The 17,127-nt window shown below is 34.9% G+C and overlaps 1 protein-coding gene across 1 annotated transcript; it reads right to left on the minus strand.

The window, feature by feature from the left end:
- Positions 1–12,150: 12,150 nt before the first annotated feature.
- On the minus strand, positions 12,151–15,288 carry LOC106616238 (CLIP domain-containing serine protease B8). The gene is made up of 4 exons (XM_014232804.3): positions 14,392–15,288; positions 14,217–14,313; positions 12,783–13,081; positions 12,151–12,693 (listed from the first exon to the last, which is right to left on the minus strand). Exons 1-4 carry the CDS (start codon positions 14,960–14,962, stop codon positions 12,362–12,364), a joined length of 1,299 nt encoding a protein of 432 aa, XP_014088279.2. The 5' UTR covers positions 14,963–15,288; the 3' UTR covers positions 12,151–12,361.
- Positions 15,289–17,127: the final 1,839 nt, after the last annotated feature.

The following is a 17,127-nucleotide window of genomic DNA, read 5'->3' on the forward strand; positions in this document are numbered from 1 at the left end:
GTGTCCGACGTTTCCTTCTGGGTGTTACAAACTTCGTGGCAAAATTAATATACCCTGTTCAGCGTATAAAAAGAATCAATGGCAGCGTCTAATAGTGCGTGTTCAAGTACATTTTCGTGCTTGTTTTTTTCTGCAACACTCTTACAATTTCATTTAAGCGGACATAGAATTCGCCATGATTACAAGGACTCTTGAAATAAGTTTGAAGGACTCTCACAATACCGCTATCGAGAAGCGGTAGATGCATAATTTAGTGGACGTAAAATATTTCGTCAATCCAAATCAATTTGAATCAAACAATCGAATTTACTCTTGATATATTCAGTGCACGACACATTCGAATACTTTTTGCTATTATTCTCCCATATGAAAACTTTAGAGAACACAGAAAACGGAATGTTGGTGTGTCACCAGCATTTGTTAAGGAATTGATTTAAGCTCAGTTTTTTCCATACAGGTTATACCTTTTACAATAAGAAACTAAAATTGTAAATCGATACCTTAGTTAGTTTTTGAGTTTCAGCCTTCTGAAATGTAACGCCTCAGTTCAATCAGCTCCACCAGTTTACATTTTTCAAATTTGTTGCAGACACAAATGATCACAATTATTATACCCTGAACAGGGTATATTAAGTTTGTCACGAAGTTTGTAACACCCAAATGGAAACGTCGCCGACCCTATAAAATATATACATAAATGATCAGCATGATGAGCTGAGTTGATTTAGCCATGTCCGTCTGTCTGTCCGCCTGTCTGTATGTATTCTCCGAAGAAATTGTTCAGATCAGATCACTATATCATATAGCTGCCATACAAACGATAGGCTGCCATGAACGATAGGAATCAAGTTCTTGTAAGTAGCCTTTGTATTTGTGAAGGGTATTATGGGCTTTGATGCAACCGAAGTTAACGTTTGTTGTTGTTTTTGTTTCCATATTGTGTTTATATGGTGGTTCTCTATACAATGACCTGCCATTTTTAACAGATCAAAATTTAAATTTTAGTAAACTAAAAATTACCGAAATTTCGGGTAAATTTCGACTTTTTTTTAAATCCGCCACTTTGAGCAACATGGGTATCTTTTTTGTTTGTTTTTTGCGTCGTAGGAGAACGAGTGTAACTCGAAAAATTTAAAATTTTTTTCTTCAAAAAGTTGACTTCATATTATTAAAATATACGAGGTATATAAAGGTAAATATAGCCTTGATTTTAAAACAATGGATACAGTAGTTTGGATAGTCCATTAATTTTGCACGATACATTTTTAAAACTGTTAGATGGTCATTTGGAAGGTTAGAAGCAATGAAGATTTTAATAGATTATTCAATATTATTGACGCATGTAAAGATACAAGGCGATCTGGTATATGTAAATTCGGTTTCCGCTGAGGATATTTTTTGTTGTTTATAACTAATCAAATTTTGCAATTAATCTCACTAAGCTCAGATGTAAGACGACATCCGTGACACTAATTTAAAAAAAATATCTATCAATATATATTGGTTAAAAAATATGTACATAGATTTAAATGTGTTGGGTGTGTTGTTGGTGTATGAGTGTGTGCATTTTTTACTGGTGATTACCAAATATGCAAATTTTAATAATTTTCATAATTTCGCGATATAAAGAAAAAGAAGCTTCTACGATTTTAATTTGATCTACCGCCGCCCGCCTCGTAAGCAGCGTTTTTAATATGCAAACACATGCTGAAGCAACGATTATGGTGATTATCCTTACAGTTGGCACAGTATTGCTTCGCTTTATGCAACATGTTGTTGTTGTTAATGAAAATGGTACTCTATGTAAATATGTGTATGCATGTGTACGAGTATGTATGTATGCATGTAATAAGTACTTGGTTTTTGCTGTTCAGTGTTTAATGTGATGTGTTGAGTATTGCACCAATAACTTGTGTTGTTGTTATTACCGCTGACATCTTATTGTCGTTATGATTATTACTGTATTGATTGTTTATCATTTTCCAACTTTCGCAAATATTAATTTTCGCATGTTGATATTGCGTGTTTGACACGTGCGCCCAAATGGCGTACGGTAGCCGAGGGGGTGGGTGCGCGCTTTCTTCTTCACTTCAACAGTAGGCAGCATTTATACATGTGTAAGTGCTTACGTGAATGTGTAAAATTAACTTGTGAACATTTGTTTTGAAAGTCGCTGGCGTTACTTTTGCTTACTTGCTTCACTCGCATATCTCTGGCTTTTGAAATGGCCTGTAGGAAAGTTACGAACAAAAGTACTGTCACACAAATTGTACGACAATTTAAACTTACTAAAACTGGCACTTATATATTTTAGTAGATTTTTTTTTGGTTAAGCTTCTACTCTCATCTAAAAGTTATCAGGCCTGTACCTAGAAAGCTTCAAAATTTTAAGTTTATTAAATTTCTTGAAGATTTACACAATTTCGAAGAGGCGACAGTTGTTTGAACATTTTTGTAATTTTAGTTTTGATTGGGATTTAGGTAAACCACATTTAAGCGTATGATAGTTGAACACTTAGCATATTCGGATATGACAGCTGGTGTGAATATGTATATAAGGCGTGGTAAAAATAAATCCAATATATTTCCAATAGATATTTCGTTGTATAAGTTCGGGTTACCCTATATGGAGTTAAAAATATACAATTTCAAATTAAAAGAACATCTCGTACCGTTTTGAGATTAATTGACCCAGTAATATTTGAGCACTTGCCAAAGGTTGACACAAGAAAAAGGAAAATACATACGTCATATTTTCCAGTTAACAAGCCAGGCGGTTGAAAACAAAAAACGCTCAGCAAGACCAATTGTCAAAAATGTCCATAGAATAAAGAAAATTGTCGAATCCGACCGTCATGTAAGAATTGCTTCAATTGCCAGCCATTACTCAAACACGAGTTAACGCATAAAACCTAATGGACTGAATTTCCATCTGTGCACCTCTGCTGAATCGACACTAATACGATTAATTTCTGAAGATGTGGCTACTGCTGACATACGACAACCTGAAGTGAAAATTATCCTGGTCGCAGTGAGTCAGCGCAAGCTTTGGCCAAACCAGGATTGATGATCGCGAGGGTTCGAGGATTGACTCTTCTCCGAAAATAACTTTCTTATCATAACTTTCATTCCAAGATTTAATATCTCAAATAGTCTATGCTTGGCTTCGTACGAAAAAAATTACTGTAAATTTATGTGTATAAATTTTCCCATATAAACTAAATATTTCCGTATGAAAATTTATTGAATTAAGTTGTTTTTGAATAACTTTGCTGAAGTTTGGGTAATATCGAAATTAAGTTGAACCTTTTTAATTTTCTACAGGGTAAACACTTTTCCTGCTCGATGAGTATCTAGAAGTATATGTGCTGTTGCTTAACTATTTTGTAGCATATTTTTGGGGTTGGCTTGAAGCGACTACAGTGAAGTCGTAAAGTGGTTGGCGCTCTATGGCAGTAGGTCTGTAAGTACAGTTAATGTACACAGGAAACGTTGTTTGTTTGTATGTATTATTGTATTTAGTTATTGCTGGATGCGGTACAGTTGCGCTTGAACTGAATTTTTGTTGTTTAGAAAAAATGCAGAATATTAACAGGTCACAACAACACACAGAGGTAATTGGATTTAATAAGCGTAAGGTTCGTGAAAAGAAGCCACTTCGTCATCAACTTGAATGTTTTCGATTTCAAAAGCTCATAAAGTGATTAGTTTACTCCCATCATTTGTGAAAGCCAATTTTGAAAAATTACTAAAAAATTACCCTGGTAAATGAAATTGCCTAATTCGCTAATTAATTGCTGGAAAATTGTTTGTGCCGCCTTTGAATGACAAGTGACCCAGGTTTTTGCTTTATTGTGGGTGAACGGTGAGTTTTTCATTCATTTGATATGGTGGGTTTTTACTTTTGCAGGGGTCGTTGTTGGTTTTTTGTTTGTGGTCACTCTTGTTGCATTTTTGATTGACAGCGAAATTTCAAAACGACAGATGCAACAATTTTTTTTTAAGTATAATAAGTTAAAAATAGAGCTGGGCATTAGAAAGCCAATAATATAAATTGTGCCTTTTGGTGGTGGGTAATTTAAAATTGCATACTCGTTGGTTTATATACAAACTCATCTATAAATTGGCTGTTATATTATGTACATATACTGCTTTACAACTATCATATATTATATAACTCATCTCACTCACGTACGAGTCTAGCATTGATACACTTCATACCCACAACATTAAAGATAACGTATTGAGTCGAAACGTAAGAAATGTTGAGGTCCTCTGCTATCTTTCTGTTGCCAACACGACGGTTCTCAAGCACCGCTTCTTTAACTTTTTCGATTTTAGCATTATGACCAGAGGTGGAAAGATGACGCGCATAAGTTTGTTCATGGAAGCTTTAAAGCTTGTGAGGAATGTGGCACCAGCAAGGGAAGTGGACGCATCGAGGGACTACTTAGATCCGAGTTAGGGATGATAAACACATAATATACGAAAAGGTTTTCTCTCTTATAATCGGCAGGGCTCCGAAACTTGGTTGCTCGATATAGACACTCACAGTATGCGGACATTGCTGTTGTGCATGTACTTGTATAAATGCCATTAGGTAGATATGGCATCAATTAGATATATAGACTCTAACTATTGGATCTCACTTTCTATCCATATATACTATTCAAAAGTTTAGAAGACTTTCACACAGGTACAATAAAGAAGTATCTCATTGCCGTAATTCGTCTAAAATTGGATGCTGAAGATGGTTACAAAGCATTTACGAATCTCTCTGGTGCTACTTCCGGGCAACAAAATGTTAAGACAACTACAAATCTTATGACTGAATCTAGGATCTCTTGAAGTTTCTGGTGCGTGAAAGCAAGGCCACTCATAGTTGCCAAATCTGTCTCTTCGAACTCGACAACAATAATATATATGTGTGTGTGTGTTCAACGTGTTTTTGATTTGATTTTAACTCGCTGTTAGTTTCTTTTTTTATAACCTTCCAAAAAAAAAGTTTATGTCTGTCTTTTTTAATTTTTCGCTTATATACAACAATAAACAACCACGATGACAATAAAAGTCAAACTGAGCTGTGACTTAGAGTACAAATATGGATTAGTCGTGACAAAAACAATTGCATATTATAGAAACATCCCTGTAGGGAAATTCGGGTGAAATCGTAATATTTAAAATAAGTTGTTGACTTATATAGAGAAATATTATTCTGAACGCATATTTCAATGAAATAATGCAATTTTAAGCTGTTGCTACCTGTATTAGAACTTACGTTTATATACTCATAAAAAAATTTTCCAACAGAGTTCATGCTTTTTTTCAAATCAATTGTTGTTATGGAGACTTGGGGTAGCCCGCTTTTTTTGGGGTAGAATGAAACTTATATTGCTCAAATAAAAGTGAAATTTGTTGTAAATGCAAGTATTTACCAAACTTGTGCAGCTGAGCTACATATTAAAATAAAAGGAAAGGTAAAGGTCGAAACAGCAATAAAATTGAATGAATACAAATACAATTAGATAATGGCTTGTGGGGTTGTAAATATATTATATTATACCTATAAACATGTGTGTCAAACTATAAAAGTTGCTCAAATAAATGTTATTTTTATTATATCAAATTGAAAGAATATCCGTCACTAAAATAGAAAAAGACGGTTTTTTTACAAATTGAATTGCTATTTAAATAAAATACATTAAAAAAAATAAATAATATTTTATTCAATATACGAGTATATATATATATTATTATTATACCACGAAGAGGGTATATTAAGTTTGCCTTGAATTTTATAACTCCCAGGAGGAAACGCCGGAGACTCTATAGAATATATATATATCATATATATACCTATGATCAGCGTGACGATCGTCTGTCTGTGCGCAAATTAATCCTTCAGTTTTTGAGATATTATTCTTCCTCAAGAAGCTGCTTATTTATTGGACCACTATAGCATATAGCTGTCATACAAACTGAATTATTAAAATCAAGTTCTTGTATGGAAAACTCGTTTACTTGACAAAGTACCTTCACGAACTATGTGATGAATTAAACTGGTCAACAGCACACCTTATTTTTGTTGCTTTTATACCTCAAAACAAAAATAAGAATAACAAGTAAGGAAGTTCTAAGTTCGGGTGTAACCGAACATTTTATAATTTTGCAACTTGCAAGGATCAAAGCCGGGAAATTACTTCAGGTGTTGGCAAAATTTTATGCTAAAGGTAAAGTTTTGATCCGATTCAACCCATTTTTGACATAAAACATACTATTATCGACAGTTTCATTTATTTATTTTATTATATGAATTTCAAATATATATCTTACACATTGACCGATATTTTCGGTAAAAAGTCAACTATAGGCACTGGGGTCCACATATTCTGTACCTAGGGGCTTGAATAGTTTTCATTTGATTTAGACAATTTTTGGTCACAAGGTGGCATACTTTAAACGCAGTCTTACCTCGATACAATCATTGATTGCATAGTGGAAAATGGAATTTAAAATGGTGTTATATGGGAAATAGGCGTGGTTGTACTCTGATTTCGCTTTATAACATAGAAAATAAGTAGAATGTTATGTACCGAATTTGGTGGAATCGGTTAAGCAGATCCCAAGGTATGCGCGGTGCCACGCCCACTGTCTAATTTTAAACACGATTCTTATAAAGTCATATCATACCACACCAGAGGTAAAACTTAATGTCTCTGGCGTCTTTAGTGCTTGATTTATCACGCTTTTAGTAGTTTTTAACAGTACCGTTATATGAAAAGTGGGCGGGTTATCACCCGATTTCAACCATTTTCACACTGTTGATAGAGGCGCTAAAAAAATGATGGAGAAATTCAAAATCATGTCACCATTTAACTCGTCATAATTTCCTTAAAACCTGCCTTCAAACTGTTTCAGGCTTTTTAATCCTCTTTGCTAAGTAACTTCAAGAAAATATCACAATAAATATTATCAAAATAGTTAATAATTATTATATATATGAGAAAATCAGCATGGGATACATGACACATTTGGAGCCCTCATTTTGTCCTGATTTCTAAACAGGTACATAGATTGATATAAGCTTGATATGCCTCAGAAATGTTTGAACTTTTTCTTAAATCATACTTTTTCTCTCTCATTTTAATAAATTCGCAAATATAGCAAAAAAGGGGATTTTTTACTGGTGATTACAGAAAACAAAATTAGGAAAGACATTATTACTCTGCAATTTGCAAACACACACTGTCGTAAACAACGAGCGATCCAAGCCACACTATTTCTCTTCCACTCTTATGAGGACAACAGCCCGCGAAATCCGACATAATATGTCCACGAAACCTAAAAATGGTCAAATCGCTATAATTGCTTAAAAAGGATTCGATTCTCGATTTGCAATCGTCTTTTCCCATATATATTTGCTTATACAATAACTAGAATATATTAAGTAAACCCATGCGTAAAACAATTTTTTTTTGTTGACCTGTGTTACTTGTATTACAAGGCTGTGCTACAACCTCCGAAAAAACTGTTAAGATCGAGCTATGCAAACTGATCGATCAAAATCAAGTTCGTTTTTTATTTTTGAAGGGTATTATAGAGTTCTTGCAAGTTAAAGTTTTTGTTTTTTTTATTCGTTAATATTTTTCAATTATTATTACAAACAATTTTAAGTTAGTTTTGAAATGGAGTAATATTACCCGACAATAGAGAGCACCATTAATTTTAAGTCCTCATCGAGTAGTTGCTGGAAGTTATCAGAAAATTTTTCTTCCGAGAAAATTATCGAATGTTAGTCATTGCCAGCCGAGTAGTTGTCGTTGTTGAAATTAACTGCGTTTTAACACTGTCTAAAGAAGTGCCGAAAAGATTTATTTAGCAAGTAACACATGCTGATATACTGTATTTCTCAATTGCAAAATGTTGCGATATTTAATTTCTAATTTTGTTGATACTTTATCATCTTATTATTTTTTTCGTTTGCATATTTTCTTTTTCGGTGATTTAATTTAAAGTTTTTTTTATTATTATTTTTTGTTTAAACTAACTTAGCTTGTAAAAGTGAATAAAATTATGTCTTGATTTGTGATCTTTGTTTCGCGTATCGCTCGATATCACTGCCATTCCATCATTAATGTAAATATATGCATCTCGCTTCATAACTCTAGCCACATTCAAATGTAGTTCAAGGTTGTCAAAAAAATACACAAAAACCGCCGGCGACTAAATCGCAGCCGACATTCAAACAACCTAATGGAAAAGGCAAATGTTGATCACATCGCGATTATAAAAAAAGTACAAACAATACTTAATTGAACTGCGTTTGAAAATACGATAGTAGAAATAAAGGGTGGTGATAATTAATAGGAGAATATGTAAATAGAGATAATGTGAAGTTTTTGTATTTTTTGGTTCATTGTAAATCCCTCAATATTTTCTCAACTAGTTTAACTTACGGCTAACGCTTCAATCTTTCTCTCAGTAAAATTTTGATCGATATTCGCTTCGGCATCTGATTTTAGTCGCATTAAATCGCAACTTAACGATTTATTAAGGTGTTCGATACATTTACTAACAAAGTTGGTGTACCATCCAAAATGATCTAATACTCACACCAAGTAAAATATTTTTTAAGAATATGGTAGCTATACTACGCTTCACAAGTGCATTTCTTATAGCAAATATATGTATGACAGTTATATGCTATAGTGATCCGACCTGAACAATATGTTCATATATTCGACTATTGTAGTGTTGCCTTAGACAATAAACTGTGCTAAATTTCGTAGAGATATCTTGTCAAATAAAAAATTTTTCTGCACAAGAACTTAACTTTGATCTATGAGTTTGTATCACAGCTATAGACTACAATGATCCGAAATCGACATATCCGACAAATTAGCAGATTCTTGGGCAGAAAAAAGCGTGTGGTTGTAGATAGCTATCTCAAAAATTGAGGGGCTAGTCGCATATATACAGACCGATAGGGAGATGGACATGGCTATATCGACTTAGATCGTCATACTTATATATGTATATACTCCATAGGGTTCGCGACGTTTCTTTTGGGTGTTGCAAACATCGAGGCAAACTAAAACCTGAAAAAAACGGACCATCCTATGTAATTGTCACTTGCTTTGACTATGCCACATAGTCGGAAAAGCCTAATAATTATCAAACCAATTCAATTCCACATATCACACATGAAGAACTGTCAAATCCACCAAACCACCGAAACCACTATTGCCAGCTTTTAAAAAGTTGAGTTCAGACGCATTTACACTTTCACTCCTCGCTTGAAGGCAGACAACCATGGAAAAGCAAAAATGCAAATCGAGGTTTCGGGCACAACTCAACTCATTGGGCAAATAATTGGTCGCCACTAAATTAAAAAAGACGGCATTGTCATTAAAGTAAACACCTTCACTTTTAGCACACATTCACACATTTTTACGCCCAAAAGCGCTAATTGTTTTTCACACTTGTTAATCGATCAATGATTACGGAATGAACCGTTCATATGATGGACATTGATTCGCCCTTTGCGAAATTAACGGGATGCAAACAATCACAGCTCATTTACCACATGAATGTATGAATCCACCTGAAACCGTCCACCTTTTCGGTTGATTTGCTGTAATATAGCATTGTTTAAAAACAGCTGACTAATTTAAATGAGCCCAGGCTTGACGCGTGGGCGATTGATTGAACAATCGGTGTCACTTCATCTCTGCGTCTCGTCGCATTGCACACAACAACCGTTAAAGCGCGCACTATTGGCTGTATGGTAGTCACAGCCGACTGTCGGTCGTTTACCATATGGTCCGGATGTTTAATTGCATCACTCGGCAAGTCACCAGCTAAGCGTGTTGCTGCGTCGCACTTGACTGTTGGCAACGAAATGCCGGCTTGCACAATGCCACTTCGGTACACACACGAACTTACACACCTTTCTGTAAATATGGTATTTGCTTGTATGAGTTGACTGTCAATTACTTTTGCTTTTGTGTCTTTGCTTTATTTAATATGAAACTATATGTGAATATATACGTATATGCGTATATATGTACATATATATATATATATATGTATGTATCTATAAACACCACCGATGACTTCGATCGTTTGTTTATTTATTATGTGTAAAAAGTGTGGCAATCTCTGACGTCAGTGGTTGTGGGAATGTAGATCAAGTTTATTATTAATTTGCGGTGGTGCGGAATATCATACACAACAGCTGACTGCTGTATATATGGTAGTATGTATTATAATGATTCATATACCTACATATGTACATGTACGTGCAGGTATTTGCACATAAATTATATGTTTGAATAAAAGGGTTATATCGGTTTGTGAATTTCAAAAAATCTAATTTTTACTTGGTATATATGTATGTATATCGAATGTACTATATATATATAAAATAATATATTTGAGTATATTCTCCGAAAGCTTTAAGTTGATCCAGCAAATAGTTTCGGAACTATAAGTGTTTTTGTAAGAACTTTTTAACTTAGTGTAATCGGTTCTCAAATCTTTAAACGCGTATTTATCGATGCGCTATGTTCAGAGTCAGTGAATAAAATTTCTCTGAAATGGCTGGACAGAACGACTTGAAATTTTTAAATGATCTTCCATTCTACATTTATTATTGCCTGTAAAATTGTTTTGAGCACAGACCGGCTCTGGCAAGATAAAACAAATGTTGGTTTCCCACTGATCAGTAATATCTCGCTTATAACAGCTCAATTTGTTACATTACCTTGATGGTAGTGCCTCTGGAGTGTCTTTTAAGAATGATTCGTTCCAAAAAGACAGTTTCCATAAATGTAAATGCGGTTACTTTGACAGCTGAGCTGATATCTATCTCTCTTGGAAATTGTATACCTCTAAAAGTACCCTATATGATTGGAAGGGTCTAATATTTTTAATACGCACTTTGATATTAACTCTCAAATTCGCAATTTTGTAATAACAAATTCCTAAAAATTAATATATAATATGAAGAAAATTAAGCTAAGATTAATATCAGTCTTCAAAAGATACATTTGATCTTTTAAAAACATTATCAAGACAGTGGCAGGGACTGACTGCTTTCCCCTACACTTGTGGGACCAAACATGATAAGAGCTAAGCTTGGTCTAGGTGCAAGGGCTGACACTAGCAATGGAGCTGAAGCTAAGCCTAGCTCAACTGAGGTGTGGGAGATGTGGCATTATTGGACAGCAGCAGATGCAGCCCGTCTCTTCTATTTCCGATTACAAAATATCGTTTATCATATCTCTGTAGTAAATAATACAGCGTTAACAGAGGTGACGAATTGCAGATACATTTTCAAACAAAATTTAGACAATGTCTTTAGTACTCCAAAATTCGCAACTAAACTCTGAAACTCACAGCATTCATTTTTCTCTCGTCGAAAACCTACTTATTATCAGCTTAGAATAAATGTTTCTATTCCCAATGAAATCTTAAAGAAAAAAATGTTAAACCGCCAAAGTCACAACACGCAACAAATTTACTTTGATAAAAATTTTTACTGTAACTGTTACTCTCAAATTACAGTATCACCAAATTTCTGTAGAGAACGTCAAATCTTAGTGTTGGTGTGGTTCGACATAGAGAGTTTTCTTCCAACAAATTCAGAGATAATCTGTATTTAAAGCGCTTTAAATATAGGGTGATCTTTCTCCCTTCGAACATTTTGCACTAAACTTTCCGTTGAAAAATTTTTATATGTGATTATTTGAATAGTCGAATATTTTAGCCTTGGCGGAGAAAACTAACACCATGAACATGAACTATGCCAGCAATGCCTTGAAAAACAATATCTATTTGCTGTTATACCTAGATACATATATACATTTCTACACACTTTATTTATTCAGCTATGTAGCATAAGAAAACTACCTAATCCATTGTCGAGCAAAAATATTTCCGCAACAGTTGGGGGTTCGTTTGTTACGTTCCGTTTCACAAGTATTTCGTTGTCATTTCCAACCTTCAATGCTGAAAATAACAAAATTGCACGAATAACGTAATATCTCTGGAACGTTAAAGGCACGAGCAAACGTGTACCACTCCACACACCGACAAATATACACAACTGCTTGGTAAATAACAAACTTCTGTTTTTCTTGTTTAAATATTCACATTTATTATTAAAAAAATAATGTATTTGTCATTACTTTTTTCTACTTGAATAGCAAATATTCATATCAAACCTAACATTGCAATTATTTTGCATAAAAAGTATTCATTCGAAGGCCATATTTGTATGCCCCAGACTCTTGAACACTTTAAATTATCTAACTACACACTTCTTTACGCTTACACTTTAAATATTTTAAATGAATTTTCATTTCGAAACCACTATTTTGTGTATCCAATCGAGGTAGGCGGCGATATCCGTATATACCGCGGGATGGCCGGCCATACCGCAACGCGTGAAGCCATAACTCACCACACCGTAGGTCACCCAACGCGAGTATTTACGATCGAAATACATGAGTGGCGCACCGCTGTCACCGGCACAAGTATCCTTGGCGAATTCACCGCCAGCACAAACCTGTTTAGGACCCAATTCGATGCCAAATGGCGACAAAATCTTCGTACAGTTGTCACGTTCCACATATGGAATGCGCAGCTTCAGCTTGATCGGGCTGTGTATGTTGCGAAAGTACTTATTAACTGAGAGAGAGAGAGGGAGATGTGAGTAAGAGTTAAGATAAAGGATTTTCATGACAATTTAAAATTTTCAACAAATTTGATTTACTTACATAAGTCGGTGCGTCCCCAACCGGAGACCGAAAACATTTCACCCTCCTTATAGGGACTCTCCTCATCTTGGCTTGGCAGACAAATTGGCATGATGAAATGCGTGAAAGACACTGCACGCTTTAGTCGTATTATGGCGATATCGTTGAATTTGCTAAACGAATTCTCATTGTATTCGGGATGCACGAATATGCGTTCGTAGCCGATGTCCACAGCAGCGTCCGCACAGTTCAGATAATCGGGTTCCTCAATACAGTCTGGTTCGGTTTTGACATTGAATTCACCTAAGCGTACAAGTTTCCTAAAAATTTACACAAAACACATTGTTATTATTCATTCAAATGAGGTTAGGTGTGTTTTGGAAAAAGTGGTTTCGTAATGTAGTTTATTTTGTAGGTTTCAGTGAATTCGTCAATATAGATCATATGGTAATTTTTAACTTCCCGCTAAGAAAATTGAAAATTTTCTAAAAATGGGAAATTATTGGTTTCACCCCATTTTGCAAAAATCGAGTTCTCAACAGATCTCAACGTTCTGAGGGTCGAGGAAGCTTCCCCGTATTGGGGCTTGGCTTGGTGAACTATTCTTAAAACCTACATTTTCCGAATGAGGTTCTATCTTAATAGGATTCTAAAGAAATGAACTCAAAAAGAGTTGTCATATACAGTATATTATTTTATAAATGTATTTCAAATAATGCAGAACTTTAATAATAGTGTAAGCTAGGTGAGGTAAACTGAGTATCCAAGAAGTCATAAAAAATCGTATTTTTACTACAAAAAAATTGGAGTTACCACCTCGGTTTGAATAAATTCACTTAAAAAATTGCATAACACCTAGAAAATTGTTTTTTATTTTTGCTAAAACATAATAATGCCTTGAAAAGTTTGATATGTTAGAGCAGAGCTTGTTAGAGTTTCTAATAAAATTTTTATCTAATAATTCGAAAGCAATGCTGGTTCGTTATAAAATGAGTGTTGTTTAAAAAATTAATTGCAAAAACTTGTGGTTTGTCGTTCCCACCTCATCTTCAATTTAAAACTTTAAATTTGAACTTTTCAAAACCATTGGGTTGTCAAAAAAATATTTGAAGTTTCGTAAAGTTGGCTTGAAAATTTATGTCGAAATATTTAACATTGAAAAGTTTATATTGCTCTTGAGTATTTCTTCACAATAATTAATAATGATAATAGAGTTTAACCCATAAGGTTTACTAAACGTCACTGATTTAAGGCAGCTGCTTCAAAATTTAAGGTTAAAGTTTATAGAACACTGAAGATATTACATGTATGCGTTTGAAAAAAATATCGGAAGTACTTTTTTTTTTAATAAATCTTCTTCACTTCCAAATATTCCCCACGATTAATCTCTACCGTTTGCTTACAACAGCTCAGTCACTTTTAATTATACTAATTTTCCATTCTTTGGAAACTTACAATCCTTTCTTTTCACGCACACCTTCGCCCCGCACACAATGTGCCGCAGTCAGAATATGACGATCGTCGATAAGCGCGCCACTACAGCCGAAATCATCTGCGAATGAAAGGAAGATGAAAATCACTTTCTCACACAAAAACCGCTTAAATACACATGCATGAAATTAAATCATACTTGAACTGTAGACCAGTAACGCCAGCCACGGAAACTCATCCAGTTCGGCGATCTCGCCACCATAAATACGATTTGTCACCTGTTTGCCACATTCGTTGCGCAAATTGAAACTCTCTCCCGGTTCCACAGTTTGTATGCGACGTTTTAGTTTCTTACGTTTGAATTGCGCGGTCACATTTTGAAAACGGCGATATTCGAATTTCGAAAACTTTAGTGAAGGATATAAATAGTCCTGTCCATTAGCCGGACAACAGACCAATGGCTCTAGCACATCCGAGTCATTTTCTTTACAAGAGCACTGCACTTTCTTTAGAAAATTCACTTTCTCGGCAGATATATTCGGTACGCTGCGCGCCTGTAGATAGGCTGAGCAATTGCCGACGGCCAAACAAACACCCACTTTAGCCTCATTAGGTATATCACACTTTTGCTGTGCAGATGCCGGTTGAATCGTTTGAATATATTTATTTTCGTTAACTGCTGAGGGGCCAAGTAATGGAACGTCTGTATTGGCGCGCGCCTTTAAAACGACTGTTAGCGATAATGTGACGAGCAAACGATGGAAGTGCATTGTCGACTTACAATTTCGCCGATTCGGAATTTCGAAAATGTCCCACTCATACGTAAATACCAAGTCGACCCAGTTGTCTTGTCGACACTGCAGATCGTCAATGAAGTCACGTTTAAAAACCACGATTTATGTATGTTGACGAACGTCCTCCTCGTCTCCGCCGGTGTAACTAATGCACGGCGCGCGACTTGAATGGGCTGTTCGCGGCGATAACTCAACTTTACCAATTCAATTGAATAATTCGTATAACGTTTCAGTTATCCGCTCAAAGCACGGGCACGACCACACCAGCTTGACGTACCGCTCAGCTGTGAACTTAAATAGCGCTCAACGGCAGCGTCCGCGAGAGTGAACAAAAACGTTGTCAAGTTGTGCGTTCGCAGCGCTCAAAGACATTGTATAAATAATAGTTTATTTACGCTTGTTTCTTTGCTCCGTCACAACGGCAATGTCGCGCCTTCGACAAAAAAAACTAATTAAAGTTGTCGAAGCTCCAGCAGCGTTTTCGCCTACCTTTAATGCGATTAATTTAATAATCAAATAAATATTTGGAAAAACAGTCGCAATAGTCTTAAAATAATTAGTCCATCAGCTGTGCCATCATGTGGCGCCCTTAGCTGTGCTCATTTAATGCGAAATCGCGACGCGTCCATTTCGAAAACCAGATCTCCGAGTTGGGGCTGCGGTCATTTACACTTTATGTTTACCTTTTTATTCGTCATCTACAACGACGGCGACGCCACTTCGTTGTTGAAGGGGAAAAATTATGCAATGACGTAACGTCAAGCTCTCATATGCGGCGCGTGCGTACACTTCATGGTCGCCAAGCAGCATACTTGAAGCCGGTTCCGCACAATAATAACCTGTGTTAGTTTAAACAGCTGACAGCTGTTGCGGTTTCACTTTCTTTTATATCATGATTAAGTTAGCTGCTAAATAAATCGCTTTTGCTGCATACTTTTAGGCTCTCAAAATAGCTTTAAGCTTTGTACGTTGAGCTATTTAAGTATAAGACGTCTCGTTGTGTAGGAGTGTGTATTAAAATTTATTCATGCTGAGAATTGCATACACTTGTACTCTCCTAATATAATTTAATAATATTTTAGCGAGTGACAAATCGAACATACATTTGGTATAGTATTTTACAGACAAGCCAAATCAAATAAAGGTGAAATAATAAGCGTTTATACCATTTTAATTAGGTATCCACATAATCCCTTGAATTAAATTCTACTGGTTAATTTTGTTCCTACTTGATTCTGCAAACTTTCGACCAGCGTGTATTGCTAAAATATAGCGAGCACCGAAGTAACGAATCTAAGTCGGCTAATAAACATTTGCGCTTATACTAGTAATACAAGTAGAAACTCAGTTGGACTTCTCAGTATATTTCTTATGTGAAAAATGTAGATTGCTGACTGTTGTTTTTTTATATCAAAAATGTCAGAAATATAACCGGACCTGGTACTGAATGCCAAGAAGCTATGCCATTTATAAATATGCATTTTTTAGTTGGGACTTCATTTTTCTTTAGTTTTCTTAACTAACAACCAGCTCAATTTCTTGATAAAAATCGATATATCGTTTGACAAAAGCAGTTAAAAAACGACACTCGGATGGCGTGCGAGGTTTATACCAAACTAATGAACGGAAAACCCGCAAACGGAAATGTGCCGTTAAGCTACGCATGCAAAGGTCAACTGCTCATGCTTAGAAAACCACAAGTTTAGCAGACAAATTAATAATAATTTCTAATGTTCATATAATACAAGCATTTACAATACTCGTTCTGCAAGTCATACTAGGAGAGAAAATAGTTAATACATATCATACTTATATATAGAATGAAAACAAACCGGTTGTTATCAACTATCATTGAATGGAGGAAATTCACACATATTTTTATTTAAAAAAAATTATTATTCCCATTTTGGTTAGTCTACTTTTCCTTGGTTTGGTCTTTTTGGCTATGAGATGCATTATAATTATTCATTATTGCAATAATTGCAAGTTTTCCTCAAGACTTTTCGAACCTATTGTACTAATAAGCACCATGCAAGCTGAACGATCGGCATCAAACCCTAGTATCGAAAACCTTTTTATTTTCGCGATAATTTCATGAAATTTGTCACGAATTATTGTGCAAATTAAATGTATAATCTCCG

Source organism: Bactrocera oleae, chromosome 2, assembly GCF_042242935.1.
Source record: "Bactrocera oleae isolate idBacOlea1 chromosome 2, idBacOlea1, whole genome shotgun sequence".
Taxonomy (NCBI): Eukaryota; Metazoa; Arthropoda; class Insecta; order Diptera; family Tephritidae; genus Bactrocera; species Bactrocera oleae.

Excerpts from the sequence above, each read along its gene's own strand:
- LOC106616238 (XM_014232804.3), bottom strand. The coding sequence starts at position 14,962 with ATGCACTTCCATCGTTTGCTCGTCACATTATCGCTAACAGTCGTTTTA. Across the intron at positions 13,082-14,216 it reads GTGCGTGAAAAGAAAGGATT|GAAACTTGTACGCTTAGGTG; the intron begins GTAAGTTTCCAA and ends GTAAATTTTTAG. Across the intron at positions 12,694-12,782 it reads TTGGGGACGCACCGACTTAT|TTAATAAGTACTTTCGCAAC; the intron begins GTAAGTAAATCA and ends TCTCTCTCTCAG.